The following is a 14,162-nucleotide window of genomic DNA, read 5'->3' as shown; positions in this document are numbered from 1 at the left end:
AATGCACACAGACATCCCTCAGCAAAAATATCCTATTCTTGACTCAGCCTCTTATGGGACTCAGAGGTAAATGACCATCAAAACATTAGTATCAGAAACCCCTGGGTAGGTAGTCTCACTTTTCTGTAAGGCAAGAAAGTACTGGTGTCTTTGGAACTATTCTCACCTCTTAAGGATATTGCTAAAACTTCATGAAAACAAGAAAAGTTACATTTACTATCCAGTTACATATATGTGTGTGTGTGTGTGTGTGTGTGTACAAAGAAAATGAATTGCCTCTTCAATTGCTTAAATTGTTCAGTCAATTTTCTGCTTGCCCTTCTACTGAGACCAAAAAAATTGTGCTCAATTATGGAAGTCATCAGGGCAGCATAGTGGCAGCATCTATGTAACCAATTTTCCCAAATAACCAGCAGGAACCCCAAAGTAGCTTGATTCTTGTTTTCCATCCTAATGTATAGAGAAAAATCATTCCAACTGGGGGAAGTTTTATGCATAAACCTTCTTTGTTTCAACTTTTAGTTAATCATCTATGTAACTGGTGCAACAAATATGGTTACATAAGAAGTCATATTTTTATCATTGAATTTATCCTCATGTTTAGCTATAGCTCATGTTTCAGGTAAAAATTCAATGAATAAAGACCAATTGTATGTTATAGACAGGGGAGTGATTGAGTTTTAACTGAAAACTATGTACTCTTCACAGAAGATTTTGTAAATATATTCTAATGCTCTGTTGATGCTGAGTGTTCAATAGAAACAATTGTTATAATTTGCACATCATAAGCTTCGTATAATTAATTTGGCAACAGCATAGCCTTCAAACATTGCAGAACACAAGCATACACACAGTTTGGGGATCGTCTCTTCGGTTTTCCAGGAAACAAGCCAAATTCCCTCCGAACTTCTAGAGGGATTCATTTTTTCCCATGATTTTCTAAAGAGGAATCAGGCTGGTATGTGTGGCGGGGGGGGCGGGGTGGGGGGGTGGCGGATAAAGGGACAAGTGGAGCACAGATGCGCACATGCACCCTAGCGTCAGGCACCTCTGAGCACTCTGTGCAAGGGACCTATGGTCTCCTTTACTCCTCTGACACGAGGTATGTGTACGTCAAATAGTTGACAATGGGAAATTCTCTGACGCTACTTTTTATTGAGGGAGCACGGCTTTTATGACAATTAGGAGGCATACTGTTGGCTCAGTAGTAAAGGTTCTGCCTGCAATGCAGGAGACTTGGGTTGGATCCCTGGGTTGGGAAGACCCCCTGGAGAAGTAAATGACAACCCACTCCAGTATTCTTGCCTGGAGAATCCCATGGACAGAGGAGCCTGGTGGGCTACAGTCCATGGGATCACAAAAGTGTCAGACACAATTTAGCGACTAAACAACAAAACAAAAATAGCAAACATCCGTGTCCCCTGTTTGACTGCAGAGCTAGGATTGCAGCCTATGCAGCCTCCTGACCTACATAAGGTTTACTTAACAGTTCACAAGGGTAAGAGTAAACCCTTCATGTGTTGGCTTGCTTGTAATTGGCAGCATGGAGTGGCAAAAACAGCACTGCCCTTGGATAAGAAGTACTGAACTTGAGCCTCTGCTCACCCTTGTCTGGCACTGTGACCTCAGTGAGTCGCTTCTGTACCTCAGTTTCCTTGCAATATGGTTAGGCTAAGAATTTTCCAAATTGTTAAGTCCTGGTTCCTTTTTGCTTCACAATTCCTTCTTCAATTTATGTCTGTTTTCTCAGTTTTCCTACCACTGTCAGTAGGAACCAATTCTTCATTTAGAAATATCTTTGGTTAGACATCCAGTTTCATCACTTGCAGACCCCAGTTCAGCCAGCTTCTTTGCTACTTTGTAACAAGGATTGCCTTTTCTGCATCATCCAGCATGTTCCTGATATCCATCCACTGAAATGGCCTTTAACAGCCCCATTTCTACCAGCTTCCTATTCATGATTATTTATGTATTCTCTGAGAAGACTGAGGCTTTCCCCCCAGGTCTCCTCTTTTCTTTCTGAACTTTCATCAGAATCACCCTTACCACTTGCTTCATGGCAATCTCAACTTGTTCTAGCATCACCCTCAAAGCTCTTTCAGACTCTACCCAGCTCAAAGCCAGCTCCACATGTTTAGGTGTTCGTTACAGCAGCGCCTCATTCCCCAGTGCTAAGTTCTGCATTAGTCTATGTCTGGACTGCTGCTTTGTAATTAAATTCATAGAGGTTTAAGATTTCTATGTTCTTTTGATGAATCAATCCCTTTATCACTATAAAATTACTTTCTTTCTCACTGGTAATATTCTCTGCTCATAAATCTACTTCATTTGACGTTAAGAAAACCACTCCAACTTTGTTTTGATTGATGTTAGCCTGAGATGGAGAAGGAAATGGCAACCTACTCCAGCTTTCTTGCCTGGGTAATCTCACGGACAGAGGAGCCCTGTGGGCTACAGTCCATGGGGTCGCAAAAAGTCAGACATGACTTAGCAACTAAACAGTGGAAAAAAAAAAAAAATACAGCCTGGGATAGCTTTTCTGGCCTTTTATTTTTAACCTAATTATATTTTTATGTTTGAAAAACATTTCTTCTTTGCGGCATGTAGTTAGATATTGCTTTCATATCCAGTCTCAAAATCTTTCCCTTTAATTAGGATTTTAGAGCATTAACACTTAATATAAGTATAGTTATATGGACACAGATTTAAACCTACAATCTTGCTACATTTTTCTTTTCCTATTTGTTTGCCTTTTATTCTTTTTTGGCCTTCTTTGGATCAACTGAATATTTTTTATAATTCCATTTTATTTTTTGTTGGCTCATTGCTTTCACGGTACTCTTATTTTGTAACTTTAATGGCTTCTTTGGAATTAATACACACTCCTTTAACTTTACCTGGTGAGCCACCAGAACTTTCCAGTATTCTGGCCTGGAGAATTCCATGGACTGTATAGTCCGTGGGATAGCAAAGAGTTGGACATGATGGAGAGACTTTCACTTTCCTTTAACTTTCTACATTCTACTTTCCCAACCCAGGGATTGAATCCGAGTCTTACGAATTGTAGGCAGACACTTTACCGTCTGAGCTACCAGGGAAGTAATTGGCTATAGTCCAATATAAAATAAAAAGTTGAAAAAAGGAAGGATGTCAGCAAGTCTTGTCAAAAACAATTTTAGTCTGAATATCTTCCCTTAAGTCATATATTGAAAGTCATATATTAAGCACTTCACTGATAGTTTGAAACCTTACGATAGTATGCTTCCATCTTTCTCCCTGCCTAACATTTGAGCAGTTGTTCTCATACATTTCACTTTTATATGTTTTACGATTCCCACACTACATTCTCATCTTTTTCATTTTTTTCTTCCAATTTTCTTGAAATATCATTGACATGCCACACTGTGTAAGTTTAAGGTGTGCAGCATACTGATTTGACTTACACATGTCATGAAATGATTACTACAGTAAGGTTAGTGAACCTCTATCATCTCATATAGATAAAATTAATAAAGAAATAGAAAAAAATTTGCCTTGTGATGAGAATTCTTAGGATTTATTCTCTTAATTTTCATAATATAACATACAGCAGTGTTAATTTTACTTATGTTGTATATTACATCCCTAGTACTTATTTATCTTTTTAAAAAAATTTATTGGAGTATATTTGGTGTATAATGCTGTGCTAGTTTCCAGTGTATGAATCAGAAAAGTGAATCAGTTATACATAGATCAACACATATATCCATTTATTCTTTAGATTTTCCCCAGATAGTCCAGTGCAGAGTATTAAGTAGGATTCCCTGTGCTCTGCAGCAGGTTCTTATTAGTTATCTATTTTATATATAATAGTGTGTATATGTCAGTCCCAATCTCTCAATTTATTTCCCCCTGTAATCATAAGTTTGTTTTCTACATTTGTGACTGTACTTCTGTTTTGTAAATAAATTCATTTTTACTCTTTTATAAGATTCTACATATGAGCAATATCATACGATACTTGTCTTCCTGTATCTGACTTACTTCACTCAACATGACAGTCATTGGGTCCATCCATATTGCTGTAAATGGCATTATTTTCTGCCTTTTTATGGCCGAGTAGTATTCTATGATATATATATGTACCACATTTTTTTTTATCCATTCCTCTGTTGATAGATTTTAGGTTGCTTCCATGTCCTGGAAGAGTGTGTTTTCAATATATGACTTAAGGGAAGATATTCAGACTAAAATTGTTTTTGTCAAGACTCACTGACATCCTTCCTTTTTTCAACTTTTTATTTTATATGGGACTATAGCCAATTACTTCCCTGGTAGCTCAGAAGGTAAAGTGTCTGCCTACAATTCGGAAGACCCAGGTTCAATCCCTGAGTCGGGAAGATCCTCTGAAGAAGGAAATGGCAACCCACTCCAGTACTCTTGCCTGGAAAATCCCATGGACGGAGGAGCGTGGTAGGCTACAGTCCATGGGGTCGCAAAGAGGCAGACACGACTGAGCGACGTCACTTTCACTTTCATAGCCGATTAACAATGCTGTGGTAGTTTCAGGCGTGCAGCGGAGCAGCTCAGCCACACATGTACAGTGTCCATTCTCCTCCAACTGCCCCCCTTCCAAACTGCCACATAACATTACGCAGAGTTCCCTGTGCTATGCAGCAGGTCCTTGGTGGCTGTCCATTTTAAATACAGCAGTGTGTATTAAATATAGCAGTGTGTACATGTGGATCCCAAATTCCCTAACTAGCCCCCCATTCTCCTTGCCCCCAGCAACCATAAAGTCATTCTCTAAGTCTGTGAGTCTGTTTATGTTTTATAAATAAGATATATTAATAGGTGAAACAGAGACAAAACTTTATTTGTATCATTCCTCTCCAAATTCCACGTATAAGGGATCTGACATCCTTGTCTTTGTTCTTAACGTATCTAACATGGTTTTTCTCTAGCTCCTTTTAAAACTGTCTTCTTAATTAGATTATGATGTGCCTTGGCATGGTTTTATTCATATTTTGTAACTGGATTTTATTTAGATTTTTGGCTTTCTGGGCTTATAGTTTTCATCAAATTGCAAAAAAATTTAACCAGTATTTCTTCAAACACTTTTTTTCTGTCCTGCCTCCTTTAGTGGTTCCAACTACATATATGTTAAGCTGCTTGATGTTGCTCCATAGCTCATTAATGCTGTGTTAAATTTTGTATTCTCTTTTATCTCTGTGCTTCATCTAGTAATATAACTTCAAGTTTGCGAACCCTTTTTTTCCTGCAAGATCTAATCTGCTATTAATCTAATCCAGTATATAATTCTTGTCACATATTAGAATTTCATCTCAAGTTTGATTTTGGTCTTTTTATATCATTCATGTCTATGTTTAGGCTTTTAATATCTATAGTTAAAATGCAACTATGATACAATTATAACCGTTTTAATGCCCTTGTCTGTAAAATCTTTGTCAATTATAGGTCAGTTTTGATTGATTAAATTATATTGTCTGTACGAGTCTTGCTTTTTGTTGTTTCTTTGCATTTTTGGAATTTTTATAAGTTTTTTTATAATTTATTTTATCAAAGTATAATGTGTTAATTTCTGCTGCACAGCATCGATTCAATCATGAATTTTTTTTCATGTCTTTCCATTGCGACTCATCACAGGGTATTGAATACAGTCCCCATGTTATCATCACAGGGTGTTGGATACAGTCCTTGTGTTATCATCACAGGGTGTTGGATACAACTCCCTGTGTTATCATCACAGGGTGCTGAATACAGTCCCCCTATTATCATCACAGGGTGCTGGATACAGTCCCCGTGTTATACACTAGCGCCGTGTTGCTTTCCCATGCTGTGTACACCAGCTTGCCTCTGCTAATCCCAAACTCCCAATCCACCCTCCCCTACCCTCTGTCTCCTGGTAACCCCAAGTCTGTTCTCTATGTCTGTGATTCTGATATCATATCATATTTGTCTTTCACTTTCTGACTTCGTATGATCCTCTCTAGGTCCATCCATTTTAACAAGTTTTTCTGTTTTAGTTATAGTTCACATACCATGAAATCCATGCTTTTATAGTATACAATTCAGTGACTTTTAGAATATTTAGAGGGTTGTACAGCCCCTTATTGCTATGTAATTTTAGAACATTCATCATCCCCCAAATAACCCACGCCCAATATTAATCTATCCCCATTCTTCCCCTCTTCTATCTCGCCCTGGGAAACCATTAATCTACTTTCTGCTACTATGGATTTGCCTATTCTGAACATTCCATACAAGGTAATCATATTAATCTCATATGATAATCATATTAATCTAATATGACATAGTCTAATATGATAATCTAAGCATAATGATCTGGTAAATAGTTCGTTGTGATTGGCTTCTTTAACTTAGTACAGTGTTTTCATGATTTATGGAAGTTGGAGAAGGCAATGGCACCCCACTCCAGTACTCTTGCCTGGAAAATCCCATGGACGGAGGAGCCTGGTAGGCTGCAGTCCATGGGGTCGCTAGGAGTCGGACACGACTGAGCAACTTCACTTTGACTTTTCACTTTCATGCATTGGAGGAGGAAATGGCAACCCACTCCAGTGTTCTTGCCTGGAGAATCCCAGGGACGGGGGAGCCTGGTGGGCTGCCGTCTATGGGGTCTCACAGAGTCGGACACGACTGAAGTGACTTAGCAGCAGCAGCATGTATCAGTGCTTCATTTCTTTCTATTGCTGAATAATCCTCCATTTTATGGTGCAATACAGTTTCTTTATCTGTTCATTAGTTGCTACATAGTTGCATTATTCATATCTAGAAAACTTTTATTGGATGTCAAATATTATGTCTTTTACCTTATTGGATTTTTTTATTCCTATAAAAAGTATAGGCCTTTTTGACTTTTGTCCATGGATGCAGTTCAGTTATTTGGTGATGGTTTGATCTTTATGAATCTTGAGGTTAATAATTGTTAAGCAATAGCTTCCCAGGTGGCACCTAGTGGTAAAGAACCCACCTCCCAATGCAGGAGACATAAGAGACATGGATTCCACCCCTGGATTGGAAGATCCCCTGGAGGAGGGCATGGCAACCCACTCCAGTATTCTTGCCTGGAGAATCCCATGGGCAGAGGAGCCTGGTGGGCTACAGTCCATGGGGTCACAGAGTCGGACAAGACTGAAGTGACTTAGCATGCATGCAGGTAGGCAACACAAGAACACTGTTCGATCTAGGGCTAATTATCCCCCACCATCAAGACCCTATGCGCAATATCCAATGGCCCATCGATCCTGAGGGCTTCCTGTCTTGCTGGTGGGAACAGGCACTCTTTCTAGCCTTGTGTGAAAGCTGAGCACTAGAACCTCCAATCCTTTTGAGTGGTTCTTTCCTTGGCCTCAGAGAGCTTTCCCACATGCACATATTGGCTCAGCTAAGATCTAAGAGCGACCCTCTCAAAATTCTCCATGAAGTTTTCTTCATAGTACTCCTTCCTATGTACTCCAGCCCCCTCCCAGGCTCTCAGCTCTGTCTCCTCAACTCAGGGAAGCTGCTGGTCTTCTCCTTGGTTCCCTTCTCAATGCCATGGCCTGGAAACTCTCACAAAACTGTAACAACCCTGCAACTGCAGGCTTCACCTCATTTATTTCCCATATTTCAGGGAAGGAATCACGGTCCTTCATCACCTGATGTGCAATGCCTTTGAAACTGCTGTTTCACATATTTTGTGTGTTCTTTGGTTGTCTCAGGTAGGGTGATCCGTCTTGTTCTTGGTATTCCATCCCAGCTGAAAACAGATGTGTCATGACCCATATTTAAAGGGTTAAATTACCCCTGTTGTTGTTCAGCTGCTAAGTCGTGTCTGACTCTTTGCGACCCCATGGACTGCAGAATGCCAGGCTGCTCTGTCCTTCACCATCTCCTGGATTTTGCTAAGACTCATGTCCCTTGAGTCGATGATGCTGTCTAATCCTCTCATCTTCTGTTGCCCCAATTTCCTTTTGCCTTCAATCCTTCCCAGCATCAGAGTCCTTTCCAATAAGTCAGCTCTTCACATCAGGTGGCCAAAGTATTGGAGTTCCAGCTTCAGCATCAGTCCTTCCAATGAATATTCAGGGTTGATTTCCTTTAGGATTGACAAGCTTGAGCTCCTTGCTGTCCAAGGGACTCTAAAGAGTCTTCTCCAGCACCACAGTTTGAAAGCATTAATTCTTTGGTGTTCAGCCTTCTTTATGGTCCAACTCTCACATCTGTACACACCTGCTGGAAAAACCATAGCTTTGACTACATGGACCTTTGTTGGCAAAGAGATATCTTTGCTTTCTAATATGCTGTCTAGGTTTGTCATAGCTGTCCTTCCAAGGAGCAAGGGTCTTTGAATTTCATGGCTGCATTCACCATTTGAGTGATTTGGAGCCCAGGAAAATAGAATCTGTCACTGCTTCCACTTTTTAACTCTTGGTGGTTGTCAAAGCTGCAGCATTGAGACATGCAGACTGTGTAGAAATTGCAAACCCCAGCTTTTAGAGAAGGATGAGGGTGGCTTTTGTTTCTCGTAACAGATAACATGTTGATAAGCGTTCCTTTAGGAGATTCACTTGTGCCATTGCCTCCTTGAATGTGGGAACATTTATGTCTCCTCTCACAGGTGATCAGCGAGTTTGAAGCCTCTCCTGACTCATTTTCCTACAGAATTCCTAACCTGAGTCGGAATCGTCAGTATAGCGTCTGGGTGGTGGCCGTGACCTCAGCCGGCAGAGGGAACAGCAGTGAAATCATTACCGTGGAGCCTGTTGCTAAAGGTGGGTGGCACGCTGCAGGAAGGACCTTATTTTCCACTACAGCTGTACTGGCGTTATACCTCTGTTCTCTTTGAAATAAAGCTGATAATGCCCTACAAATCAAGTAAACCAGAACACCACGCGTTGCCCGTTTCAGCCCAAGAAATGGGTCACTGCTAGCTGGCACTGGGCTTTTGTGCCAATCGGAAAACCACCTCCTATGGATGAGCAGCTTTACAACTGCCAGTGTCTCAGGAGAAATTAGGAAAAGGAGCCCCCATCCATCTCTTAGAGTGAAAATCACTACATTACTGCTTCCCAAGCAAGTTCTACCATCTTCAAAATCAGGTATCATGCTTCTTAAAGATAAATGTCTATTTTTTGGTCTATGGAATTTGAAACCTGACAACTGTAAGAAAATCATTAGTTCTTCTTAAATTGATGTTAAAGTGAAAGTTGCTCAGTAGTGTCCAACTCTTTGTGACCCAATGGACTATAATCTGTCAACATCCTCTTTCCATGGAATTCTCCAGGCCAGAATACTGGAGTGGATTACCATTTCCTCCTCCAGGGGATCTCCTAGATCCAGAGATTGAACCTGGGTTTCCTGCATTGCAGACAGATTCTTTAACATCTGAGCCACCAGGGAAGCTATTGACAGAATGCTGTAAAGACCTTAGGTAACAAAATGAAGTTTGTTTTAGGAACAAAAAGTTCCACAAAGTGAATGTAATATCTTCACGTTAAGATGTTATACTGGCCCTAAAAAGCACATATAGACACACAATATTCTTATTTGACTTCTGGTAATTGCTGCCATACAGTGTTCAGAGTCCCCATAAATTAGCCCTTGTCAATGAACAAATGTATTTACCTCACAATTCCAAGCCAACCGGAGATGCTCCTGACTCTGGAATATACCACGTTGGAAATTTAGTACTCATAAGGCTTCCAGGTGCCTGAAAGAGAAAACAAACCTTCCAAGATTCCAGCTTCTCACTCTTAACCAGGGTTCACCCAGAGTTGGAGATGATCAAAATGGGCTTTCCAAAAAGGAGCTGAGCTAGGGAATGCCTCTGGGGTGGTGCAGGCATCCAGAGGGCTGGCACCACCCAGGAGCCCCAGACCCTGGCAAACTGTAAACTATAATGGCCAAAAGGTCCGAGCTGGACAGACGGGGCTGCCCAAAGGGGGAGGAGGCAGGTGCAGCTTATGTTGTAGTTGTTGGGAGGTCAAGGCAGGCTGGCAGATCCCGTTTTAAAATCCAGGGTTAGGTTCAGGAAGAGGGCTGGGGCTTTGGTACAAGGAGGAGCAGAATGCAACCACAGACCCAGTCCTGGAGGAATGGTGTCCTGGGAGGAAGCCCAGGGTCAGGGGGCAGCACAGAGCTCAGGGCCATGTAGCTAGAGCACCACAGGATCTGGGAAGGGCATCAGGTTGCTGGCGAGGCACAGTGTCTGATTAGAATCACCTGAGGTCCTCATTCAAAGATGGCCTCCTGGAGTGCTCCCGCCCCCCGCCGCCCCGATACCCGCTGAATCACAAAGCCAGAGGAGGAATCTGCATTTTTTCACCAAAGATTCTACGTGATTCTCTTGCCTGCTCCAGTTTGCTTAGTCTTAGAATTTCACAGTGGGATCCTATACATGCCAACTGCTACCAACAGGCGTTAATTCTAGAAACCGGGGGTGTTGGGCTTGAAGATGAAGTGGTTTTAGCCAGCGCTTTCACAAAACGCTGGTGGAAAAGCACTCCTAAGTCCTGGAGTGAAGTTTAGGAGTTAGAGTCAGCATATTAAAGAACTGAAATGACCAAAATAGAATTGAGTCAAGGAATCTAGACTAGGCTTGAAAAAAAAGTAGAAAAGATCAGAATGCATGACATGGTGAGCATTCATGTGTAGAACCTTATTTTCATTCACACACATATAACATATATGCAGCTTCTGGAATTCAATGTAAAATGTATTTTTTTACAGGGGGAGGGGGCTATTGGAAAGCTTAAAAGCCCCACCTCTAGCTGAGTTTCCCTATCAACCCCCATTTTGCTGCATGAACATTCATCCTCATATAAGAGGATGGTCTGAAAGGTATGAAGGGGATCAGCCTTCCAGTGTCAGAAATCCAATGCCACCTGCCCAGGATATTTTTGTTACCATGATGGAAAATCAGAAATGTCAATTACTGATAGAGCATTCCACGGTGACAGGGTCTCCTCTATGGGCCGCCTCTGAAGACACTCCTCTCAGGAGGAAGAGCCACAGTTTCCTTTGCGGACAGGGCATGTTCAAGCACGTGGGTGGGTTTTGCTGTAACATTTGCTGCATAAAATAGACTCTGCCTCAGCCCACTGGCACTTCCTCGCTCTCTGCTCTGGCCTCCAGCGCTCAAAACAACAGAAGTCAGAGTTGTCTGCTAGTCATAATGACTTGTGTTCCAGACCAGGGTGACTCCTGTTGAGTTGGCTCCAGGAATTCCACCTTTCCTTGAATTCCAGTACTTTCCTGAGGAGCCTGGCCCCCATGTCCATTGGTCAATTTCAACCCTCAAGTCCAAAATGGTGCAAGGGTCCCAACACTAGTCCCATGTTTTTAAGTCCAGAATCAGATTGGAACGGCTTCTGCCTGCAGGCTTCTTGTCTGTGGGCAGGCTTCTTGTCTAGATGGGCTGAGCTTCTGGAGGGAGCATCCTGGAAACCAGGGTCCCAGGGTATGGCAGAGGTCAAGCAGATCATTTTGCCTCTGGAAGACTCATTTCTTGGTGCCTCTGCCAGCTTTTGTGTCTCACCCAAGAAGATGATGCTAGGAACCTGTTAGTACAGGGCCCCTCCTGTATCCAAGGATGTCCCTGCAAACAGGGCTGCCCTGGGCTTTTCCCTCCCCCCACCCCCATGTTCTTTGGCCACTTTGGGACTGTCCCAGTGCCCAATGTCCCCAGGAGAAGCTTTTGTTCCAGCATCTGAATCACTGTCCCAAGCAAATTGTGATACTTCAAGAGAAGTCGCTCTGGAATTTTTCCCTCAACATTCGTGCTGAAGATCAAGCTGATATAAAAAAGCCGGGAAAGTACCACAAAACTGATAAATAGAAGTCATTCCAGTTTTACCTCTTCCTGTCTTGGGGCTTTATGTTTTGTTTTGTCTCTTCTCTCAGATATTAAAAGTATATTTTAACGTGCAGTTTGGGGTGTTGAGATAAATTGCTTAATAAAGTGCTTCGAAAAATAATTGGGCTCACAGAAAGCACAGCTTGGAGCTGCTAGGCTTATGAAGTCCCACATATTTAATTTGGGATCGCCGTGTCTAGTCGATACAAGGGGAGAAAATACTATAGTAGGGATTTTCAGCAGTTCATATGTTCGTACAATGAAAATCCCTTAGACCACTGATACAAGGAATAGTGTTGAGAAGTGTGACATTGATTGGCAGGGCTGCATTCACCTTTGGGGGGTGTCACTGGTTTAGGGAAGGTCATCTTGGCCTCTGTAGACGAATCCGTAGAGTCACTGCACTTCTGCTCTGTTTGGTGGTCCAGCTCCCGCACGAATCCTGACCTTCAGTGGCACGGTGACTACTCCCTGGATGAAAGACATTGCCTTGCCTTGTAAAGCTGTTGGGGACCCCTCTCCTGCCGTAAAGTGGATGAAAGACAGGTAACCAGTAACCCAATGCATGCCCTCAATACAACACTAGGAGAGTGCTCCGGACACTATTCTGGGTCTCGTGGTATAAAGTTGTAGATTTACACTCATGAAAGCTCCAGGAAAACTACCCAGTCTTCTGCAATAGAGAGGAAGCTGGTTGAGGCTGATGGGGGAGGAATCTCAGCTTTAGTACTAAAAGGATCTGATCTATCATGTCAATTCTCTTAAAATGCTTAGCTTTAAGTTCATGACAATGCTTCCGAGGAAAATAGTTTAGCCAACTGAATAATTTCTGTGTAAGTTTTCTGTACTTTATCATGAAAATCCCCTATATATCTGAGATAAACATACCCAAGGAGACTTGAGACTTAGACTTATCTCCTCTCCTTCCAAGACAATGGGCCAACCAACCCTAATTGAAATGCTCTGAGAAATGGCTTTAAGAAATGGAATACATTGTTGTTACTGTTGTTCAGTTGCTAAGTCATGTCTGACTCTGCAACCTCACAGATTGCAGCATGCCACACTTTCCTGTCCTTCACTGTCTCCCAGAGTTTGCTCAAACTCATGTCCATTGAGTTGGTGATGCCATCCAACCATCCCATCCTCTGTAGTCCCCTTCTCCTCCCACCTTCAATCTTTCCCAGCATCAGGATCTTTTCAAATGAGTCAGTTCTTCACATCAGGTGGCCAAAGTACTGGAGTTTCAGCTTCAGCATCAGTCCTTCCAATGAATATTCAGGACTGATTTCCTTTAGGATTGACTGGTTTGATCTCCTTGCTGTCCAAGGGAGTCTCAAGGGTCTTCTCCAGCACCACAATTCAAAAACATCAATTCTTCAGCACTCATCCTTCTTTACAGTCCTTTTGCCTTCTTTATGGAATACATTAGGACTTTGCTAATGTAAAACCCAGTTTTTCATGCTCGGTAGGAATTATTGAAATAATAACAGCTGAGATGGAAGGGAGAAAGTGGATGAAATAGATTCCATTCATGTAAATTTTTAAAGTACTTTACTCAGAGGAAGAAATTAAGATATAAATAAAGGGCTGAGCATTCACTGATGAAGCTAGAGATTTGAGACTGAGAAGAGTCCCTATTTTCAAACAAAGGCACTTCAAAGACATAAACTATTGAAATGATAGTCTTGGTATGTGTGTGCTAAATCACTGAGTCATGTCTGACTCTTTGCAGCCCCATGGACTATAACCTACCAGGCTCCTCAGTCCATGGGATTCTCCAGGCAAGAACACTGGAGTGGGTTGCCATGCTCTCCTCAGTAACTACTTTCTCATCTCTTTTAATGTCAGTTAAGGAAATCAGTACGCTCCCAAGGTTAAGTGGCATCCACCAGATGTGGGGATGGCCCTAGATGACTAGACAATCCCCTCTCCCTGTGGCCAAGGCTAAGAAATCACCAAGGGAGCTCTCTTTATACCAGGGTTGGCTCATCACCCTCTTGCCACACTATAGTTCATTTCTGATGCCACAATCATTAACTGCAATTTTCCATGAATCTACAAGCCACCCCCAAACTTAATTGTCCCGATATGATCTGGTCAAAATGGTATATCTGCCCACAGAACCAATCTCATTTGGGATATGATAAGCATTGACGTATGTCAGGAGCCAGAAGCCACACAGACCTCCACACAGACTTCACTTCAACACAGCATTTTGTACAAATAATCAAACTCACCTGTGTGACTGTTTGCCTCATATAATCATGGTTTAGTTCTTACTTAATATAATATTCCGAATGGG

At 41.9% G+C, this 14,162-nt stretch overlaps 1 protein-coding gene across 1 annotated transcript in view; it reads left to right on the top strand.

Moving 5' to 3' along the window:
* Nucleotides 1-14,162, top strand: part of DSCAM (DS cell adhesion molecule) — a 283,047-nt gene that overhangs the window by 202,906 nt on the left and 65,979 nt on the right. The window contains exons 14-15 of the mRNA XM_045165314.1: nucleotides 8,624-8,777; nucleotides 12,289-12,406. Coding sequence (XP_045021249.1) covers nucleotides 8,624-8,777; nucleotides 12,289-12,406 — 272 coding nt within the window. The remainder of the gene's footprint in view (nucleotides 1-8,623; nucleotides 8,778-12,288; nucleotides 12,407-14,162) is intronic.

This window comes from Bubalus bubalis, chromosome 1 (genome assembly GCF_019923935.1).
Source record: "Bubalus bubalis isolate 160015118507 breed Murrah chromosome 1, NDDB_SH_1, whole genome shotgun sequence".
In the NCBI taxonomy this organism is placed as follows: Eukaryota; Metazoa; Chordata; class Mammalia; order Artiodactyla; family Bovidae; genus Bubalus; species Bubalus bubalis.
Note: the sequence above shows the minus strand (reverse complement) of the source record. Positions and strands in the feature narration are given on the sequence as shown.